This window comes from Urocitellus parryii, chromosome 13 (assembly GCF_045843805.1).
Source record: "Urocitellus parryii isolate mUroPar1 chromosome 13, mUroPar1.hap1, whole genome shotgun sequence".
NCBI classification, from domain to species: Eukaryota; Metazoa; Chordata; class Mammalia; order Rodentia; family Sciuridae; genus Urocitellus; species Urocitellus parryii.
The window spans coordinates 16,489,895-16,513,377 of NC_135543.1; the positions used below are offsets into that span (position 1 = coordinate 16,489,895).

General features: G+C 45.3%; 1 protein-coding gene across 10 annotated transcripts in view; it reads right to left on the reverse strand.

Moving 5' to 3' along the window:
* Positions 1-21,228, reverse strand: part of Znf532 (zinc finger protein 532) — a 105,610-nt gene extending 84,382 nt beyond the window's left edge. For 3 of the 10 annotated variants that reach the window (XM_026393187.2, XM_026393185.2, XM_026393175.2), the window contains exons 1-4: positions 20,990-21,228; positions 19,383-19,464; positions 19,187-19,254; positions 9,415-9,486 (exon numbers count right to left, since the gene is read on the reverse strand). In XM_026393187.2, the coding sequence (XP_026248972.2) occupies positions 9,415-9,486; positions 19,187-19,254; positions 19,383-19,396 (154 nt within the window). In that variant the 5' untranslated portion in view covers positions 19,397-19,464; positions 20,990-21,228. Of the gene's footprint in view, positions 1-9,414; positions 9,510-19,186; positions 19,297-19,382; positions 19,465-20,232; positions 20,414-20,989 lie in introns of those variants that run through there. The other 7 variants (XM_026393176.2, XM_026393183.2, XM_026393180.2 and 4 more) reach the window with 7 other exon arrangements.
* Positions 21,229-23,483: the final 2,255 nt, after the last annotated feature.

The following is a 23,483-nucleotide window of genomic DNA, read 5'->3' on the forward strand; positions in this document are numbered from 1 at the left end:
CACCCTGTCAGCAAAAAAGAGCCAGGAACAACCCCGTATCCGTAGGCAGTTAACTACCCTCCCCATGAAAGCAAAGCAAATGTTTGGATAAGCTCAGATCATAACAGTTAAGTAGTAAGGAGGGTACTTAATTTACTCAAAAGTTTATATTTCTTAAGCACCTGCTCCACTTCTGGAAAAATGACCTTTTAAATAGAATGTACAAGTTACCATGAGTAGCATAGATTTAGTATTAACTATATTTTATTTAAAAAGGTGAGCTTGTCTGTTACTCGCTGTAGGAGGACGAGCTGGTGGAGCGCAGGTAAGCCTGAACAAGCACCTTCTATACCTGGGCAGCAACAGGGAGCCAATAGGGTGAGGGCTAGTCACCTCTGCCTAGCAAACTCCAGAGCATTTAACACCTGTGTGTTAACTGTGAAGCAAACACACCTCAAATGCTTGGGAGCAGGGCACGGGTGTGCAGGCCTGTAATCCCAGCAACTCTAGAGGCTGGGTTCAAGACCTGCCTCAAAATAAAAAAGAACTGGGAATATAGCTTAGTGGTTAAGCACCCCTGAGTTCAATCCCTGGTACCAAAAAGTAAAATAGATAAAATGAAATGCTTGTAAAATCAAGGAAACAGAGGATATGAGCAGCAATATGCTGAAGATGGAAAAAAAATTATGAATCACATGCATTTCTATTTTTAAAAAGAAATTTCAAAATGAAAATATTTGATTTCATATTTATAAAAGTAGAAAATATGTGAAATTGAGCCATGATAGGGTACACTGTGATTCTTTACTTTCACATGGAGTTAACTGATTCAAAACTTGACTTTGATTTGTAGTTTGTTAAAATTGCATGCAGGTTCCAAAATGCTCAATTTTCTTGTTAATGAACAACCTAGGGATTTTCTCCTGACTCTGCTTATGTAAAATTCTCCATGAAGGTTGTTTTACTATTCGACTGAGTTGATTCCATTAAAATATTAAATTTTCATCATTTATATCAGAGCATAATCCTAGAGACCCTTTAGAGAAAGACATAAAGTTCTGTTCTTTCAACTGTCTTGAGAACTAGAATAGAAACAGTTAAGGAATAATTTATGAAGGCAAAGGACTGACCTAACAGAAGATTGTTGGAGGGGGGCCTCTTTAATTCCAAGGCCCTGCTCTGAAGAAAATCCATCTGCAGAGACCTGTACTCCCCAGGGCTGGCCCAGCAGGTGCCAGGGGGAAAAAGCCACTTTCACAACACCCAGGGCCGTGGCGCTTCCTCAGGAAGTGGCAGGAACCACAGCAGCTCCCCCCAGACTCCGGAGGCCTCCACTCCTGAGAGGCAGCAGGACTGGGACGAGGACCCGTAACCACAACCAGCAATACTGCAACCCCGCGTGACAGACTGCGGTGAGCCCAGCGGCCGGTCCTGTTCTGGTTTGCGGCCTTGGTAGAGCAGGGTGAAAGATGACGAGATCCGAATAACACCACCGAGCAGCTCTCTCACCTCTTCCCCAGCAGACCACCTCGCCTACCCAAGGTGGCTGAGTGGCAGGGTGCTGCACCACCCTGGGACTAAATCTGTATCAAACAATATCCACATTAAGCAAACCCACATGACCCCTGTCATCTTCTTGCTCAAAAATAAAATGGTGCTGACCTGCCGTGAGATGAAGGTTCTTAAACAGTGGAATATCTACTTAGTGAATATACAAAGCTTCCAAAAATACCTTCCTGGTGTTTTTCTGTAGAAAACAAAATGTGAATTTTAAAGGGCAAGACTGCCCAAAGGTTAGCATTTCAAAATGATGGTCTCCAGGAAAAGCTTATACATAGAAAATTTACTAAATGCCAAACCAATGCATGGAAACAGGAACAGCCCAAGAGGGCCTCAGTCTCTGTGAGCCCCTGAATTACTGTGCATGAGCCACTAACCCAGCTATCAAAGACAGTTATTTGGCTGTGTTCTCCCTCAAGGGCTCCTTCATTTCACCTCCTAAGTGCCTCTGGGGACCAGGTAAGCTACCTGGGTGACCATGCCTGCCTGTAAATATCTGGTACTGAACCAGTCAAAAAAGTGAAATGATCGCCCATGTACCTGCTGAACTATGGGCTAATGAAAGAAAATTCTCAGCTGAGCTACACCTCCAGCTCCATCTTAGCCATTTGTTAAGTGTACAGTAGTGTTAAGTACACTCACACTGGCTTGGGTATAGTTATTTTGTTGTTGTTTTTGTGGTACTGAGGCTTGAACCCAAGGATGCTCTCCCACTAAGTTACAGCCCCAACTCTTTTTATTTTTCATTTTGAGATAGAGTCTCACTAAGTTATTCAGGCTAGCCCAGAACTTGTGATCTTCCTGCCTCAGCCTCATGAGTGATTGGAATTATAGGCATATGGAACATACCCAGGGCCAAGTGCCCCTGAGCTCAAACCCCAGTACCCCCAAAATAAATAAATAAATAAATAAATAAAGCATAAACAGGACTGGGGAGGCTCAGGTTGTGGCTTAGCGGTACAGTGCTCGCCTAGCACGTGCGGGGCCCTGGGTTTGATCCTTAGTACCACATAAAAATAAATAAACAAAATAAGGGTATTTGTCCATCTACAACTTAAAAAAAAAAGGACTGGGGATGTAGCTCAGTGGTAAAACACCCCTGGGTTCAAACTCCAATACCAAAAAAAAAAAAAAAAAAAAAAAAAATCCTAGAAAGCTTTAGAAGGATGCACAGAGATATTTTGACCCTTGATCTAGAAAGGGCAGTGGGACAGAGGGCAGGGGTGGGGAGTGTAGCAAGACTTTGAATTTTTATTCCATACTTCTATTTATATTCTCTTAAAACTAAAGAAAAAAAATTCAAGTTTCACCCACATAAACATACATCTGAATTTTCAAAATCTCCCATCTATACACAAGGAAGCAGGGAGAAGTTTAAATTTCCCACAAACTTAAGACCTGTCAAAATATAAACCCTGACAATCTGTGGAAGGAACTGTTGTATAAACTTTATTTCCCAATGGATCCACTATGTTCTTTTAACTCCAAGATGTCATCTAGATACCAGAAGCTTTCTTTTGGCATTTTGTAAATACCATGCTTTTGAGAAGCATCTCCACAATTCCAATTTGAAGCAAAATATAGATTTCCTAGATTACAAGTGATGTTTTGAATACAAAAAAAGAAAGCTTCAAAATAATTTTCCTTTGTCACCTAAATAAGCCTTTGAATTTCTGCACCATGGTCCGAAACCCTGCACAGCAGCCTTTGTCCCTGAAATGCTCCAAACCCTCAGCCACATTCCCTCAGTTGTTTTTTTCTTTCTTTTTTTTTTTTTAATTGTAAGTACTAAATAAAAAATATTTGCAAACATTTTGATACTCCCAGCATTAGAGAACATGGAAGAAAGCCAGGCATGGTGGTGCAGCCTGTAATCCCAGCAGTGAAGGATCCCAAGTTCAAGGCCAGCCTCAGAAACTTTGTGAGACCCTTTCTCAAAATACAAAACAAAAAGGTCTGGGGATGTAACTCAGAGAGGTAGAGCGCCCCTGGGTTCCATATCCAGTACAAAAAAAAAGGGGGGGGGGGGGGACCAGTAGCTGCAGGGACCTGCACTTCTGTGAAGACTTGACCATGTACAGGCTGCTTCCCTCATTAGAGGTCTTCCTTTTGGAATTTTCACCTCCCAAAGTTTGGAAGTATTGTTTTTTGCAAGGTTTGGAGTCAGTGGCTGGTGGTGGGAAGTCAGGTCCCACCACCACCAACATTTAACAAAAGCCAGAGATATTCGGGTGTCATAACTTAGAGGCAGAGGCATGCTACTAGCATGCAGTGGGGAGAGGCTGAGGAAGCAGCTAAACATCCTCCACAGCACAAGACAGCTCCCCACAACAAGCAATGTCAACTGTCCAGGGCTGGGAACACAGTACAGTGGAAGAGTGCTTGCCTAGAATGTGTACGGCCTTAGGTTCAGTTCCCAGCATCACCGAAAAAGAGAAAAGGATGTCAACAGTCAATATTCTCAACAGTGCTGAGATTGAAAAACCCTAGTCCACAGCACACACCTATAATCCCAGCAACTCAGGAGGCTGAAGCAGGAGAATCACAAGTCGGAGGCCAGCCTCAGTAACTTACTAAGGCCCTAAGCAATTTAGAGAGACCCTGTCTCAAAAGAAAAAAGGGGGCACTGGGAACGTATTTCAGTAAAGCACCCTGGGTTTAATCCATAGTACCAAAAAAGAGTTTAAAAAAAAAAAGGAAAAATCCTGCCCCATGAAAGCACAGACACTTTCCTATATGACCTCCTCCTACCAACTCCGAAGCCTGCTGAAATCATGACAAATTCACTTCCCCGGGTCTCCCAAGCCAGAATGCAGGCAGCAGCAAGCCACTGCTCCAGCCAGCCCTGCCCCTCTCTCACCAGTCTGGGGGAGGGGGTGGGGGGAACAGCTCCCAGCACAGTTATCACCATGCTTCCGACATTCCCAAAGGATACCTTGGCCAGCCATGAAACAGTTCTCACTAGACACCAAATTCACTACAAACATTTTCTGAATTATGAATCACAGTATTTTCATCTGTAAAACATGACTGAGTTCATCCCTGAAATTACCGTTCACAGCATGCCTACCACCACTGATTTTAAAAATAAGGTCATTTAGAAGCTCTTTTCCAGAGTAGACAAAAAAAAAAGAAAAGAAAAAAGAGAACTAATTGCATCATTTCATCAATCACTGTTATATTAACAGGAGGGGAACGGAACGGACGGAGCTAAGTACCCTCACAAGTCCCGCCCTCATCTTTCATTCATTTAATCAAAGACAACCAACAGCGCAAAATAATATTCATCCAGACATGCACCTCCCGTTAATGCAACTTTCCACCAAAAAAGGGGGGAAAAAGAGGCCTTATAGTCTAGGAATCTAGGAAACACTAGGTTAAATACACATATAATCTTCTTTTCTCTCAGTGTCTCAAAAAACTTTCTGATGCTGACTGTGTACCTACAGTGCAAGTCTTCAAAATGGATCACAACATCAAGGTCAGCCTGAACAATTCAGCGAGACTCTATCTCAAAATAAGAAATAGGCTGGGGATGTAGCTCAGTGATAGAGTACCCCTGGTTTTAATCTCTAGTACCAAATTAAACAAATCAGGAAAAAAATAAAAAGACTTTTCTTTGATTTCAGACATAGAAATGATTACTAAAAACCTGGCCTGGCTGGCTCTGTAAGAGCTGACAGAAGCAGGCTACCTGGGTTGTGAAAGTCACATGCACCTACAAGAAGGCACATGCAGGTATGGAAAAGGAAGACAGGCTGGGAAGGCAGCGTGCTGTCCCTTCAGCGGCCACAACCACCATTGGGGTCAGGCAGGAAGCAAGAAACACCGCTTGAACAAGGTGGCAGGAGAAACACTGGCTGGCTTTGAACCTCAAAGACATTTGAGCCTGCTACCAATTAGCTGCAAAATGACACCTACAGACCACAGCACACTGTAGTGGTCATAGCCTCAGCTGTGGAGCAAGACAAACTGAAGTGAGCCCTGGCTTTTCCCTTTAAAAGTCATAAAATTTAAGTAAGTCACATAATTTCATTAGGATTCTATTCCCACAGATGTAGAGATGAGAAGATCAACCCCCTGGAGGGACTGTGAGGATTAAATGAAACAATCCACGTAGGTACTTACTCCAGTACCCGGTATTTACCAGTATTTACCAAATGTGAGTTATTTTAAACAAGGTGAGTGATAGGATGCTATCACAAAGAAAGTGCAGAAGAAACTGAGCCACACACTGGTGCTCCCCGACAAGCAAAACCAAGACAGCTGTCCTCAGATTTTCCAACATTCATGGAGTTAGGTAACAAAGCATCCTCAAGTGCCCCTTGCAGTCAGGCTGCTCAGCAAGGTCTTCTAAGAAGCCAAACAGATGCAGAAAAGATGTTCCCTATCCTCGATGACCTGTAAGTACAGCACTGTGTAACCAAAGACATTACAGCAACATCTGAAATTCCAACCGAGTCAACACTATCCTAAAGCTCCAGATCAGAGGAATATTTTTTTTTAATTCTGAGTCATCTAAATCAAAACCACTAAGTAGGCTACTGTTATGTCAAGTGTTAAACTACATGTTTAATCTTTCCCAAAATGAACACCGGCCAGCTAAACCAGACTCGTATTTTGCCAAATACTACATATACCTCCAAGGGACCTCAAACACACACACACACACACACACACACACACACACGCACACGCACACCCCTAAGAGAAGCCTCAAATACATATCCCTGTGTGCCATGAAAGACCCTAAACACTAGGCATGAACAAGTCCTCTAGACTCTCAGCCAAGCTTCCTAGCTCAGTGTCGCAGTCCAGTGCATTACTCAGACAACCGGCAAAAGCTATGCATTTATGGAGTAAATACTACAGGCCAAACACTGTTTCTGTGATTTTTGAGTAAATAGAAAATAGAAAACAGATTCACTTTCTATACTTGAAAGAGCTCATGCACCCTGGCCCCTACACTGAAGAGTGAGGCGGAGGGTAGCTGAGGGCCTGAAAGACCCAGTCATGAATGCCAACTTGACCCACCCTTGGCAAATTCCTTAGGCTCTCTGAGCCTCAATTCCTCAGGTGTAAAATGGGACAACAGGGCGGCCACTTTCTGGGGTTGCTATGAGCTCTAATGACTCAGAAATCAAAAGTGGCTCCAAACAGACGCAGCTTTCTTGGCTGCCTTTCCCAAGGTGACCAAGTCCCCCAGTCAGCTCATGTTCTGGGCAACTCGTGGCTCATCATTTCCCAGTAAACTTCCCTCCAGCCAGGGGAGAGGTTCAGGGGCCTCTGCAGACATTTTCTTCTCATGGCAACCGTGGACAGCCCCCTTCATTTGTCTCTCTGGACTGTCCCTGCCTTTTTGTCACACTCCCTCCTTCACCTTCTTTACAATTCCACCAAGACCTTCTCTGAAATCCAATCCTTTCCTCTTCTCATATTCTTCCCAGCCCTGCCCTAGAATCCAGTAACTGTGTCGGTAAGTGTGAAAATGAAGTGCACAAATTCAATTCACTTATGGCTAAGTTGCCACTGTGACAACACAGTGATAAATTAAGGCAAAGCTACAAAGCACCCCTAAAACAGAACAGTCATGGAACAACTCTGCGCTGGAGGCTACAGGAACAGATGAAGAATGTAATGAACCGAGGAACTTCATCCTTACCATTGAAAAGACTAACGGTTGGCCAACAATGCCATTTGTATATATGAACAAACGATACTCTACATGAAAAGGCAGCCCCCACTTTCATTGCCTTTTTGCCTTCAGCGTATTAAATTTACCTAATAAACACACGTAGCACACTTCTGACTTGACTCATTCAGTTGATGCAGATCCTGCTCCCCTGGTAACACTCTCTAGAAGGCACAGCATTTTGAAATAAGGAAGGAATACTTTGACTATACAGGAGAGAAGGTCAACGTTGCAGCGATTTTACTTTTATGGTTGTTACTGTGGCCGAGCACTGGGTGTCTCGGTAGCCCAATGGCCACCTTCACCGACAACGACCGTCAGCCAAGACACTGCCCTCCCAGGCACTGCCAATGACACCATGTCTGGTCTTGAATAGCGGAAGTAGGACTGAGGAACACAGATTACATCCACTAGTATTTTAAATGCAGACATGGAAATATAGGAGCTTTGGGGAAGTCACATTTGGCCACATACACAGGAAAGAAGAAAATGCAGTTCAACCAAGGGCAGGGCACAATGGACAACCGAGCACACGTGGCCTGGAGAAGAACGAAGAGTAAGCTTAGTGCAAGATGGGGGCCAACCAAGTTCCTGGACTCGGGTCCTGGCAGTTGCTGTGGCAGGGCCTTTAAAGAGCTCCCTTTTCATTATGTTAAAGGACGGCTCTGTCTTTGCCCCATATCCTCCATGCCATGCAAACTCCAAACAATCTAGTCTTTCAATGCCTCCCACAGGAATCCAGCCTACAAGGAGCCACTGCTTCTGACCCACATGCCTCACTCCTGCCACCTGGGCCACCAGATGTCCTCCATCACCATCCCACATGAGGGCTGCCAGGTAAGGTCGGTTCCCACTCAGTTCTGCAGTAATCCCGGGTATGGCATCGCATACTAGCCTCCCTCATTCACCTATTTACTCACATTCAGGTCATCCAATGGCCTTTCCTGCCAGCACCATCCATCATTCAGAGAGCCTGATTCTTGCCGTCTTGTACTTTCAAGTATCCATCTGTTCTGCACCATGTGCCCTCCTAGTCTTGCCCATTTCATTGTACTTGTGACCACCCATCCCCGTTTCACCTTCCGATGTCCTCCACAGATCTGGTCCCAGTCTTTGATTCCTACTTCACCCACTCTTGGCATGTGACAGCCAAGCTTCTGACTTCTACCTCAGCTACTTTCTAAACTCACCTCCAAATCTGATGGATACCCACAGTTCCATTCCCTTTCTTCAAGTCCGGGGCCCCATAGTCTTGCCTGTCCTAACACCCAACCTTGTCCCTGTTCTTCCAAACCCCATCACACTCCCCTTCTAGCCACCACCATTGGCCCTGAGCAGAGGTTCCCACCGTGACAGGTACAGGATTCTGCACTCAATAGGGAGAGATAATGGGTTTAGCTAACAACTAATAATCATATTCAATGTCCCAGATTCATTTCACAGATCTCTCGGTGTTGAAATATTCAATAAGATCTAAAACTCAACTAAGAATTCTATGAAACAGTGGGCTTTTGCAGAGATGGGGTGGTAAACTATCTCATGTGACAGACATAATTTTATTGCCATAGTTGATTTTTTCAATGTGCCTTCCCATAGGAAGAAACCCACTAAACTCTTTCAGTCTCTTATAGTTCAAGCACTTAATACATCAACTCCTTCCTGCGACTCAACTTTGCCTTTGGCAAGGGCCCTATGGTGACCGCCCCAGAAGAGGTGGGCCCAAGAACTCGATGGTGGTTGTCTCCATCACGTGCTAGAGAAACAGTGTCATTAGCCACTTCCCAACAGAGCTCTGTGAGGTGTTCTTTTGTGACTTTCATCCTGAGGAAAAGTCACAAGTCACCTCAATTCCCTGTCAGGCATTTTGGCAGCAACAGGGGTGGGCTAACAGTTTGGAGTCTTCATCTCTCATTGGGCACTAAATATCTGAACCAACCACACAAGGCACAGTCACTCTTACATGCCGACCAAAGGCCTGACAGTCTTCACGACAATGAGTTATAACAGGAACCCCTACCATACATCTCCTGGATCTAATGTTAACATTAAAATTACCTTCCGTCTAGTTGGTATCAAGGAAATAACCAATGATCCAGTCAGATCCCGAGTACTTAGAAGTCAATGTTCACGCCAGAACTGAACATCTATGACCAAAAATCAGTTCTGGCCCCATTTGCACTTACTGATGCCATCACATGCCAAGCCAGAAGGTGAGTCCTTGTGGAGTCCAGCAAGAATTAGAGAATCAGATGGTTCTGGAAGCAGAGAAGCAGCATGTCTAAGACCAAGGAAAAGAGACACCACTCAAAGTGTGGTCCACAGACCAGCAGTGTCAACATTAAGCCACTTAGAAATGCAAAAGCTTGGGGCCACCCGGGTCCTACTGAATCACTATCACCATTTTAACAAGACCTCCCACCCCATGACCTACATGCAAATTAAAATGTGATAAATGCAATCTAGGCAACAAGAGTAACCCAGGACACCCTGGGTGACAGGTACAGTACATCAGCAGCTCATGGAGCTTTTACATGGCAAGCAGTGGGAAGGGCTGGAATCAGGGGAAGAACCTGACCATGGTTCAAATCTAGGGCCAATTGTTCACCAGCGGAGCAATATTCAGCTGGTCACTTCCTCCCTCTGACTCTTAAGGGGGATATTAAGTATACCTTACAGGATACAATCTAATGCATAGGAATCTAGCACACACACAGTAACCAGCAGGAAACACTGCTTCCTTCCCATTCAGAAGCACACACCACCCAGCATGGCAGTGTGTACCCTGTGACAGAGAGCAACAAGTTAGGAATATTCAGGAGACAAAAAGAGCCCAACCAGGGGAGGATGAGTTTCTCCAATAAGGAGACACCAAAACAGTTATTATACTTTTTTTCAACCTAAGGAGGGCCTCAATGACATCAATAAATATGAATACTGCCATGCATCAGAGATTACACTGCTAAATTTATTTAAACATCCAGACCAGCACTGTTCAATATAAATACATGAAAGTCACATATATGGTTTTAAATTTTCTAATAGCCACATTTTAGAAAGAGAAAAGAGAGGGATGAGATAAATTTTAATAATAAAGTATAAGGGCTAGGGATATCTCAGTGGTAAATCAAGTGCTTAGCATATGCAAAGTCCTAAGTTCAATTCCCAGCACAAATAAATAATAATAAAAGGTGTTTAACCAAAATATTATCAGTTCAATATATATTCAATATAAAAAAAAAACTGTTGTATATCTTATACTTACAGCTCACCTCAGTCAGGACTAGACACATCTCAAGTGCTCAGCAGCCATTTGAATAAATAAATCATTGCGAACCCCTGGATCCCTTCTCCTCTCAACCCCCCATTACCCCCAAGCCCAGAGTGCAGGACATAAACATCTAGTCATTGTCATATCACATGGGAAGAAAGCACTGGGGATGGCTTTTGCTAACCTGTCATATTTTCACAGACAAGTTTTGTCTTAAACTTTGATCAATATAAAATTATATCAATAGAAAACCTTGACTACAGTCAGGCATTGATTGGGCTGAATTTTTCTGGAAACCAAAACAGTTGAAGTACAAGATAATAATAAAAAAGTTTAGGCAAGATTTTCAACTGAGGGGCTGGGGATGTGGCTCAAGCGGTAGCGCGCTTGTCTGGCATGCGTGCAACCCGGGTTTGATCCTCAGCACCACATACCAACAAAGATGTTGTGTCCGCCGAGAACTAAAAAAATAAATATTAAAAATTCTCTCTCTCTCTCTCCTTTCTCACTCTCTCTTTTAAAAAAAAAAAAAAAAAGATTTTCAACTGAATGAAAGCACCGTCAAGTTGGGACATGTATACTGCCTTCTTGCCTAGATTTCACCCACTTTTAACCAGATTTTGGGCAGCTATATCTGAAGTCCTACAGAGAGACAGGAGACATACCTTCTATGTATTTTCATGGTCAAAAACAAACACTGCTCACAAATAAGGTTAAACCAGGACAGGAGACAATACTCTCCAAGACAGGGAAAAAAAGACAAGTCATTCTCCTAAAACATGCAGGCCAAGAAACACAGAATGACAGCTACAATTTTAGAAAGGATATATTAGCATACACTCTGCAAAGCACTGTGTATGTATTTAATCCTCAAATCCTTAAGAAAAGTATGGTTTGGAATTTAAGAAGCTTGCTCCAGGTCTCAGTGCTAGTAAGCAGCAGAGCACAGGTTTATAACATTGAGGGTTAAGCAAACAGATTGATGTCACTGAGACCTGGGAATGGCATTTGGAAATCTCCATGGCCTTATCACACAGATTTAACTAGAACACTAAGAATAATCAGTTCTCCAACTTCCTCTCCTGTTCCTGCTATGTAAAATCAGTAAAACTGTTAAGGATCAGCTTATTAATTAAAGGTGAGTCTTAATTTGATTAACTCATGCTTTCAGGCTCATCAGATAAAAGGATTATAAATATGAATAGGATTATATACCACCAAAGCACATATGATAAATGCTGGAAGGCAAGAAAAAGCCATGATGGTGGCCACACTGGACCACAAGTCCAGATGCTGGGCTCCAGCTCAGACTGCTGTTAATGACCTGTCCCCCTGCCCCATTCAGGCTCACTGCAGAAAATGAGGAGGAGATCATAAATATCTGAAGCATTTCAGCTACATGCTCCTTTAAAATAGAAGGCTTTTAATTTTCTGACCTGTTAAGTTGTTCAACAACCTATTTCTTACTATTCAGATCCCTAGAAAGAATCTGTTCCTCACAGAAGAAAATTATAAAATCAATACCCATTACCAGCCCCAAGAATCAGCTTCCGAAAGGAGTTTGTATCCCACAAAGAAAGGCTGATGATGAGAACAGTCAAGAACTACAACACCCCGGTTATCTTTAGATCCCTATGGATGAGTCCAGATGCCTGGAAGCTCTAATTATGTAAAGTTATGATAACTGAAAAGGAAACCATACAAAACCGGCATTTTCCATCCCTTGAGCCCATGGAGGAAAGGCTCTTTAGTAGGGAATATGTGGGGCAGCTAAGAAACCACAAGGAATTTGTCTAAAATTACTTATTTTTCTGTCTCCAGATGTAGATTAAACAGAATCTGCTCTCACTGTTCATTCTAAAACACCAGAATTTAGAACTTCCTGCCTGGAGGAAATGATTTCAAAGAATTCTTTAAACTATGTTTGTTTATTGTTGGATTTTTCTCAGCACTTTCAATTTACTTCGCTTTTCTCCTTTTCAACGAGAATGTGAAACCAAAGCATTTCTCTAGCCTTCTCCCTTTCAATTTGTATACTCACCCTAGTGCCCGGCAAAATTGTTTAAGACTTTTCAATGTGCTATTTCTAGAGACGTCTCTGGTGCCAATAACAGATTCTCTTCTGTCTGTGCTAACCACGGTCAAGAAAAGCTGGCTAACTATGAAGGCCCTTAGTGTACCTCAAGAACCCGGAGGCACTTAACCACTGAGCTACATCCCCAGCCCTTTTTATTTTGAGACAGGGTCTCGATAAGTTGCTTAGGGCCTTGTTAAGTTGCTGCAGCTGCTTTGAACTTGCAGTCCTCCTGCCTCAGTCTCCGAAGTGCTGGGATTACAGGCGTGCCGACCATTTCCCCAATACACATTCTCACAGGGCAGTCCTCAACCAATCTGTGTGCCATTGTTGGCAGTGCCTCTGCTGCTTGGCAATGCTTTGCCCTATGGGCTCCTGCTCCAGGTTGCCACACCTCTAAACCACCTTCCAGGCTCCCCAAGACAGAACCACCCAGTGAAACGAAGCATGAGCAAATCCTGCCTCCACTACCAGGCATGACCTAAAAGACCTTGGCCAGTGTCTCTGCCTCAGTTTCCCCCCACTGGTACCATGTGGATAATAATACACAGCTCCTTCCCCTGTTCCAGAATTAACGAGATAGCCTAAGTGAAGGGCTGCCACATACAGGTGCTAGCTACTAACAACATTTTCTACCTTTCTGAAAATGTTCTGTCCTCCAAATTGCTTTTGTATGTGTGTGCCAGGCTGGGAATAAAACCTAGAGCTTTGCACATGCTAGAAAAACACTCTACAACTGAGCCACACTCCTAGCCCTCCCCCAACTTTCTGAAGCATGCAATTTAAGTTCTTCAACTACCCATCCCTCTTCATGTATGGGTTTTTACTATATAAGCCATTATTTTAGGGGACCCCAAACTCAATCCTTTTTTACACCTTTCTTCTATCATCTCTGTCCTTTGCTAATTATAGCTCACCACAGCAGTCTTCCCTTATCTGTGACTTTACTTTCCAAGGTTTCAGTTACCCGAGGTCAACAGCAGTCTGAAAACATTAAATGGAAAATTCCAGAGGTAATTAATAGCCAGGCATGGTGGAACCTGTACCAACAGGCCTGTAATCCCAGTTACTCAGGAAGCTAAGGCAGGAGGACAGCAAGTTCAAGACCAGCCTCATAAACTTAGTGAGACCCTGTCTCAAAATAAAAGATAAAAAGGGCTGGGGGTATAGCTTAGTGGTAAACCATCCCTTAGCATTTCAATCCCCAGGATCCCCCACAAAACATTAAATTTAACATAATTTATATTAGTATATTATAATTGCTGTCTTTTGTTACTGTTAATATCTTACTCTGCCTAATTTACAAATTAAATTTTCCACAGTTATGCATGTATAGGGAAAAAAATAGCACAGGTAGGGTTCAGTCATTGCAAGGTTTCAGGTACTCACCAAAAGTCTCAGAACCTGTTCCCATGGATTAGGGGATACTACAGGGCTCAAACCTAAACCTCTAGACCAAACAACACTACTGAATCCCAGACCGAAGAGCCTGGAGGCAAAGGGTGCCTCCAGGGGCAATAAATCCAAATCTGAACTCACCACATTCATCCCCTCCCACCTCCATTCTCCAGTCTCTTCTGCCTTCTCACCCTGCCATCTCATAGAAAGGACCAGCTGCCAAATAACCACAGGAGATACCTTGGCAGCATCCTCCATCCCTCCTTCTCCCATCACTCCCAACATCTAGTTGGGTACCCTGGCCCCTTGTGCAGCCAAAACCTACCCCACAAGCAACACCCCAGATCTCTGTGGTTTCTCTCTCCCAAACTCCTGCAGTGGTCCCCTCATCTCACTTCCCTGCCTCGAGCCTCTACAGCCTCCACTCCATCTTCCAATGTGCTGCCACAGGATCTTTGTGATGAAGGATGTCCTCCTGCCAATACTAGCTATATAAAGAAATCCACAATCGAAGGGGCTGTACATAAAAACCTTCTTCAGTCTGTCCCTTGACTGCCTCCCAGATGCACTGACTGTGGGACCCAAACCCAACTGGTAGACTAAGCCCTTCCCTCCCGATGGCTACTCCCTCCACTCACATGCTCTGCCCAGCATATTATTCCCAGAGCTGTGGCCTTGCTGGTCTCACTGGTCCTGCCTGGTTCAGCTGAGAAGCAGCTTCTTCAGAGGTCCTCCCCTGACCCTTGGCACTGGACTGCCATTCACATTACTATCTGTAGGTTACTTCCCACACTAGATTTTTCTCTATTGTTCCTTTTCCCTTTGTATTCCCAAGACCTAACCAATGCTTGGTGCTCAGTAAACACTCAGGAAGCGTCTGTTAAATGGATGAAAGCATCCTCAAATTAACATTGCTGCTTCCCTCCTTGCTCTATGCCACCAGCACCTCTATTTGCTCTTCTTGATGCTAAAAGTTGTTTTATTTCCTTTCAAATCTCCCCTCTTCATTGCCTTGATAGTGCCTAAATATTTTTACTTCCTTACAAGGTATCAAAGCACAACAATGACTTCAAATTTTAGAATGCCACCAATATTTTAGCTGTAGTCTAAATCAAATTATAATTAAGTAGTTGTTTACACACAACCAAGATCTCAACAAAAATCTCTGGAATCACTTTCCAAAATTTCAACTCTATTATTGAGTTGTATTTTATGGAACCTAAAGACAAATGTAGAAATTAAACTGCCAAGTGTTTCTGAAGAGATTAAAAACAATTGCTGGAGGAAATAAAGGATATTTTACCACTTGGAGTTTTGTGTTTCCACTTTTGGCTAATTCCGATTAGTTCAGGGTTATAAAGCATGTCATCCTATTAAAGAGTGTTCTCTCAGGATCATCTCCTGAATGTCTTTAATGTTTACCACCATCTCTTAGAAATCTTAACTACAGCTGTCAAGGCCAGATCTTTTCTGTGAGTTATGATGAGCTGAATTTATTTTCATCCAAACCTCTCTCTTATGTCTATACCATATGACCCAACCAAGTATTTACAGAAGAGAAAGAGAAACTATGCGTGTGGCTAGGATATAGCTCAGTGGTAGAGCAATTGCCTAGCTGCCTAGCATGTGCAAAGCTCTGGGTTCAATATCCCCACACTGGAAAAAAAAATAGAAAAGAAAAGAAAAAGAAACTATTTTCATGCTCAGCAGTCTGAGGCAGGAGGAGCACCTGAGCTCAGGGACTTCAAGACCAGCTTAGGCAATATAGTAAGACCTAGTCTCAAAAAAGCAAAAAGCAAACGATGTTAACATGAAAACCTATGCACAAATGTTTACAACAGCTGCTTCCCCCCCCCCCCACAATCACCAAAAACTGGAAACAACTCTGATATCCTTCAACCACTGAGTGGATAAATATACTGTGGTATATCCATACAGTGGAACGCTACTCGGCAATCAAAATGCATCTTGCTAAGTCAAAGAAGCTATTTGTATGACATTCTGGAAAAGACCAAACAATGGGGACAGAGAACAATGATTGCAGGAACAGAAGTGGAAGAAGTCTGGTTACAAATGGGTGGGCAACAGAAGGAAATTTTGGTGTGATGGAATGATTTTGCATTGATTGCAGTGGTACATACATAATTCCATACATGTCAAAACCCAAAGAGTTAATGGATTTCACTGTATGTAAATTAAAATTTTAAAGTTTATTCTTTTCTTTTTCTTTTTTTTTTTTTTTTTTTTTTAAGTACACTGGGGACTGAACCCAGGGCCTCACTAGAGCATACTAGGCAAGTGCTCTACCACTGAGCTACATCCCCATCACTTTTTAAAAATTATTGTTTTGGGACAGGATCTCAATAGATTGCCCAGGCTGGCCTTGAACTTGCAATCCTCCTGCCTTGGCCTCTGGAACAGCTGGGATTACAGGCATGTGCCACCATGCCTAGTAAGAGTTAACTCTTCAATCATGACTTGGTTAAAGATCATCCCTAAAATATAATTAACACAAAGGTGTGGATTTCTGTAAGGTCCATCACGGCTGCTGCTGTTCTCATCCTGCAATACAGGATTAGGAAGGGATCTCAAGGGATGAGGAAGGCGCCACCCCTAATGTATTGCAGATCTTTTCGGTTTCCCTTGCACTGGCATCCTTTATAAGGTTCCTCATCAAAGGCAACCTCCGCCTCAGCTGTGTGCTGTGAGGTGGCGGTCTACCAAGAACATGGGAAAGGTTGCTCAAAACCTGCAGACAAACTGCACTCCAGAGCAAAGCCCCGGAGTGCAGTTCAAGGGAAGAAATAGAGGGGGGTAGAGAACACAGATTCTAACATTCCAACCGTCCAAGCAAAGGTAGGAGCAAAAAAATTCCACTTACATGCTGGTTCCTCCTTCCTAGACCTCCCTTAAAAATGACTGGGGGTGGGGAGTCTGAATGAGGAAGAGAGACAGTGTTCCTGAACCAGGTTAGCTGAGAGTTCTAAAAGTCCTGGATCCAGTGTTCTTTAACTTGGAAAATGTGACTCTAAATTTCAGGCAGATGATAAAAATAATCAAGGATTCAACACCCAGTTACACATTTTTTCCAGTGTATGGCTGGGCCCACCCCACACAGCCCTGCTGCAAGGAGATGGCCCAAAGGTCCTCCTGGGAGACTGCCGCAGGCAACCCCAACCAGGCATCAGGCTTGGGCTCCAGCTCCAGCACAGGCCCCGCCCCCAGTGTGGGTGCCTGGGTGTTCCCTCCTGGCTCTCCCAGGAAGGAACATGCCCTTACATATTCTCCAAAGCACGCTGGGAACCTCTCCCTGGAGGCCTGGGCCTGCTAGGTTGTTATACCCCAGCCTGAGATCAACACCTGAGGCAAGCCCCGTCCATGATGAGCTCATGATCACTGCCCTGGAGAACCAGCTCTCCAACCTTAAGCAGCATTTGCAGCTGGAAAGACTGGCCTAAATGCAAAACAAATGCTATTTTCAGGAGACTTCTGGGGGGAGGGGAGGAACAAAGCTAAAAACCACCAAGAGAGTAAACCAGAACATTCCACGACATGCAGTGCCCAAAAAAGGTTTTTTAAATATATTCTCAAGAAACAGCCACTACAAGGAGTGAGCTGTCAAAGTTAAATAAAAATCACTGACTCCAGAAAGACAGGAATGAAGGACTAAATGATAAAACAGCTTATTGTATTAAGCTAATTAAGGTTTATCATATTAGCCATCTGAGTTTTAGTTGGCACCAGAAACGCAGGAACAGCATATCATGCAACATGGATTCGGATCTGCTTTGCAAGCATATTTCTGCCACAGTCATCCACAGAACCTCTGGCAGTCGAAAATGAGGTAGAACTGAAAACCAATTTTAGCACAGTGATTTGCAAAGAATTTTGTTCCATCGTGTAAGCTATTTGCTGGTATATCTGTCCGAGATTACATTTATCTGTATTAAATACTGCATAAAGTATTCCAAGCTAACCATGCACTCCTGTTTCCCCTTTTGCCAGTTTTATCAGACAGGCAATGTTGTGCAGCCAAATGAAAAACATTTCAACAATAAAAACCCTTGCATACTGAACACCCTCACTGCAGATATGCTGCCCACCAACTGCCAGCACACAACTTAACCAATTCTAAGATTCTCGGCATTTCTGAAAATACTGCTCTGCTGAACACAGAGAGGAACGAGATACCCACTTCAAAATGAGGGAGAAATGTATTTGCAATGTCTCCTATGGGCTCCTCTTGACTGTACTTTTACCAGACCAGCCGAAAGGCAGAACCAGTTCTGTTGCTGAGATCATGTCGGATCCAACTCTGGAGCGACTGGTTTCCTGTTTGGGGAAGTTGCAGTTCTTTTCACAAGGAACCCCAAGGCAAAATGTTTAGTGTTCCCCTCACAGCCTTTGTTCTTCTCTTTGCTACACTCCTTACTGCTCTCTCCTCTCCTCTCCTCTCCCCTCCTCTCCCACCTCTGGTTTGGGAAGGTGCATGAAAATGCCAGCTCAAATCTAACTGCAATCTTTTAAGGCATGAGACATTTTCCACCACCCATTCCAGTAGAGCTGAGAGTTAACAGGCATCTTTGCACAGATGAAGCCAGACTACCCGGTCTCCCCCTGGTCTTGCATTAGTATTCCACATTAAAATGTATGCCACAAATAATCCAATGGCGAACTCACCGTAGACAGCCCCCAAAATCAATAAGACATTCCACCACTTGACTCGGAGTGAAAAATCTTTCAGGTTAACACTGAGAGCATGGTAAAAGAAAGGTGATGAATGAACAAAAGGAGAATCTACCTCCAGGCTCCTCAAATCCTAGAAAGGTAGCCAGGCTGCCTCGATTTGGTGAAGCCCTTCCTTTTCTTATCATCATCAGGAAAATGCTACATGTGTACTGCTTCAGTCTAATGCAAAACAGCGCATTCTCCACAAGGCCCTGCCGCCTACCATTCTCTAAACTTGCCTCTTTCCAGGCCTGATTGTTCCAAATGCCCAGGGCACACGAGATTTAATGAAGGCATTCAGATTTCACCTTGATAGCAATACCATCAAAAAGTCACTCGGATCCCATCAAATGTGGATAACATTAAGAGTATTTCTTCTCCACCATGAACCCCATTTTATCTCCAGGGTACCAGTCCACTGTCAGTCTGTGTTTGAATGGACCTGTAAATTAATATTTAAATTCATGCTCAAAACAGCACATCTCACCTTGTGAACCTTGACCTTTTGGTAAGACTTTGGACCAGTGCTCAATTACTGTCACTCGGTTGCATTCTCTGCAAATATGAAAGGGTTAAAAGCAGCCCCAGTCAACAGGCCTACAAGGAAAAAAAAAAGACAGCATGTATGGCTAACAGCATCACTGGAAGGCATTTATGCTCATTTCCTAGAACAATATTGTTACCTTTTGGCCTTCATAATAGTCAGAAGTATCCCCAACACCCTTTAGTAGCTTCTAAAAGGAAAAGCACAAAACAGAACATACCCTGCAAGAGAAAAAAGGCATGCAAAGTAGCATTCTCCAGCAACAAACAAACTACCATTACAAATCCATCAGTTCACTCTGGTTTTGTTTTGTTAAAAACACAGAGAAGAGACTGCACAAACCAAGTGTCCCCACCCTAGCAAGGCACATTTTTTTTCTTTAATAAGGGTCATAAATCTCAGCTCCTTGTCCATCCCTTAAGCAAAAGAAAAAGGCAGGAAAAGCCCAAGTAATCTCAGACCCTGCAAACCTGCACCTTTTTTTTCCATCGTCTCTACACAGGATCTTTTAGGGCTCCATTAGTCACGTACCAGTGCTGTGTGGTGTCTAAGTGTGCATTCACATACTGTGTTGGGATGGCACCTTCCTGCAAGCTCCTCTGCTTTTGGCTGCCATGAAGGGAGGAAGCTGCTATCCTACTGTAGTAGCTCAGTGACTGCATTGTGTTCAGGAGCTGATCTGCCTCAAACCAGTTTCAGCCGGTTCTGGTCACCCTACATAAAAAAGCTATGGCAACCCTCGCTGAGTTGCCAACAAGTCCCTGAAAATCATCAGCACAGGGGGGATCTCGCTGGGGGTTGCCTCTCCCTTTTAGGTCTTCCTGAGGAGGGGAAGGTCATCGTGTGTCCCCCCGCACCACACAAGCACACAGCCTTGGAAATGCTCACCTCACAAGCCCCCCAGAGCCCCTGAGGGCTCTTTCCCCCTCCCCTTCACCCCAAGCCCACCGCAGACACTGTTTCCCCCTCCTTCTCCTTCCCCCACTTACCTCCCACAACCTGGCTCAGATCTTTGTGTACGTGTGTGTCAGTGTGTGTTCTCTGTGTTGGTGGCTGACAAAGAGCCCCCAAGAAAGCAATCTATGTGTGTCTCCTCACACAGGATGCGTCGGCTGCAGGAGCCGGCCTGGCCTCCTAGCAGAGTGGTGCTGGCTTGTTGACCAGGCTCCTCTCTGCCTGTCACCCCCACCCCACCCAGCCCCCTCCTCCCTTCCGTCCCTCTCCTCTCTCTCCCAGCCCTGTCACCATCACCAGCAGCCCCCCCAGTCTCCTCCTCCTCCTCCAACCTTCTCTTCTTTCAAGCACCTGGGGGGAGAAGTCCAAATCCCTTCACCTCAGGGTAGAACTCTGGGGATGTCTAAGGAGGGTGGGGGGAGCCAATGAAGGGGCAGTGGGGGAGAGGGGACACAGAGGCCTTGGAAAAATCATCTGGGCACAGCCAGCGCTGGGTAGGTGGGGGGAGCGCCCGCGCTCACGTGGCCCCCTCTCTGAGCCGGTGGGGCCTAGCAAAACCGGCCCTTCCTCGGCCCCCCAAGGAAGCTGGCGGGGCGCGAAGGCCAGCTGTCCCTAGGGCGAGGGTGGGACAGGCCACTGCAGTCAGGCCCAGGGGCCTGAGCCTCGCGCGCTCACCCCGACCCGCTGGGGTGGCACGAGGGGCGGCTCCCCCGCCTCTCCCGGCGCCCACCCGCGCCCCTGGCTCTCCCCGGCCGCCCCCTGGTCGCCCCCGCCGCAGAGGCGCACACCCACCCCCGGCCCGGGGTTGGCCTTCGCAGCGGTCAAGCCCGGGCGTCTGGGCCGCAGCTCGGATGACCTTTGTTCCGCGCGGCGCCGCCGGCGGCTGCTGCTGCTGTGGCGGCGGCTGCTGTCGTCGGAGCGGCGGCGGCGGCGGCTTCCATGTTACGGGCGTGTCATCCGCATTCCCGCAGCCGGGGTCTGAGTGTGCGTGTGCGGTGCAGCGGCCTCGCCGCCGCCCCGGCTGCCGGGCTCCCGGGCCGCCGCCGCGGCCTCGCCGTGCGCCCGGCCGGCCCCGCGCCTCCCCGGGCGCCGCGCTCTAGGCCGCGCGGCGGCGGCGGCGGCCGGCCCGCCACGCCGGGGCCTACGGCTGGGGGTGCGGGCCCGGGCGGCGGCGGCGGCGGCTCGGCCCGGGCGGCGAGCGAACAAAAGGGAGCGCGGGCGAGGGGGAGGGGGCGTGGGGGAAGGGAGACTCGGGAGCCAGGCGGCGGCGGGAGCGCGAAGCCCCGCGGCCGGCGGGCGCCGACGCCCGGCCGCTGCCGAGCCCGAGCCCCGCGGCGGCGGAGAGGCGCCCCGCAGACCTGCCAAGTCTCGCCCCTACGGGCTGCCGCCTCGCAGCTTCGCCCCGGAGAGCAGAGCGGGTGGTGGTGGTGGTGAGGGGCCGGAGGGAGGGCTGCTTTTTTTTTTTTTTTTCAAACGACATTTCAGACTCTCACCCAGTCCTTTCCATGGCCCCAAGCCGCAACTTACTCGAGTGGAAGGAAGCAAGGCCTCGCCAAAGATGGTTGAAAAAGACCGTGAGCCTCTCTCTACCCAGGATCTTGAAGCCAAGGTGGTGTTCTGTTCTCCTCGTAATGGTGGCAAATAAGTAAGAAGAGAGCACGCTATCTTCGGATAAATTGAGTCTGAAATCCTCCCTGGAGGTGAAGGAAGGGGCTCTCCTCTGGTTAGTTAGTGGTTTGGAGCCCTTTTCGCCTTAAACTGAGCCACAAAAGAATGGAAGACACCCCCTGGGGTGGGGAGAAAGCCCTGGTGTAAAAGACACACGTTTTGCTTTCAGAGAAAAAGCCACTGGGGCCAGATTGAAACATGGCATGTTCAGTTCATGTAGGTTTTTTTTTTTTTTTTTTTTTTAAATGGGGGAATGATATTGAGTAAACAAGATGTAATAGCTGGATCTTTAAATTCTCGAAGGGAGATGGTGTTCAGATGTAACAAGCACATATTGTACATACAGCAGGTGCTCATAGCTTACAGAACACAAAACGATACATACGTAAACCCACCAAAGGCCACGAGGGGTATACTCGGAGCCCATCCGAGAGCGAGACAATGTATTTCCATTCCAGATGAAGTGTGCTGTTTCCAGCCCCGTGCCCTGGTTCCTACATTGTTCACAGACGTGTACTCCATTGAAAGGATTTTAAAATGAGAGACAAACCCCCATGTCAAAGTAATTGTGCTGAACGCTGGAAATAGGACAAAATGGAAGGAGCTGAAAAAATGTCACCATTACCTTCCCAAAAGGCTCACTCCTGTTTGATCCGACTCTGAAGACACTAATAGACTGGAGTAGCAGTGAAGACTCCCAGCATAGAAAGTATTCCTATATGTTTTATTTAAAATTATGTTGATTGGCTAATGTCTGCAAAGTGTGCACAAAAGTTTCATTCTAAATGTCAGTATTCCCCTCTTGCATTAACTCTCATGGAGGAAGCCATTGTTCTCTAACACTGAAGTAAATTTCAAGTAGCATTTTTGCTCTTTAGGACTTCTCATGCAAACAACCCAAATTATTGTCTCACAGAAGAGTTGTCTTTAATTTCAAACAGCAAATTGAAGTTGCACAGAAGTTGGAATACACAGCTACATATTTACACACGTTTAGAAAGACCTATGTACAATCTGCAGATTTTGCCAGCACATTTATCATTGTTCCAAGATGATGAAATTGAAACTCTCATCTTCTTTTAGCTGGAAAACAATGCCACTACTCTGTGTGTTGAGTTTCAACTTTACCTGGGCTTGATTTCATTTGAAAAGAAGGCTTTTTTTCTTCTCCCAAAGGTGGGCCCTTATTAATATGCATGTAAAAACATTATGTGCACTAAAGAGCATTCAAAGACCTGCTCATTTGAAATCTTGATGCGCTGGGGATATTACAATGTATGGAATTTCATAATTTACGTGCCATAGTAAATCCTAGCTTTCATGGATTTGGAATCTTTGTTTACTTAAAACTCTGTTGCCCCTCCCCCATTCTCTTTGAGGGGAAAGCACAGCAAAGCAGCATTTGAATGGTGACAAGAGTTGTACTCCCAAAATCAAAGTCTGAATTGCTTATCATTAGGAGTCTTCTACAACTGCCTTGTGGCTTCAAAATGTCAAATACTGTATGAGCAGAGCTCTGTATAACCCAATGTTTTGATCAACCGTAGTCTGGAGGAAATTTGATTTAAAAGCACAATTCTTCATTTGCACAAACAGCAACTGATAACATTGCCTCTGC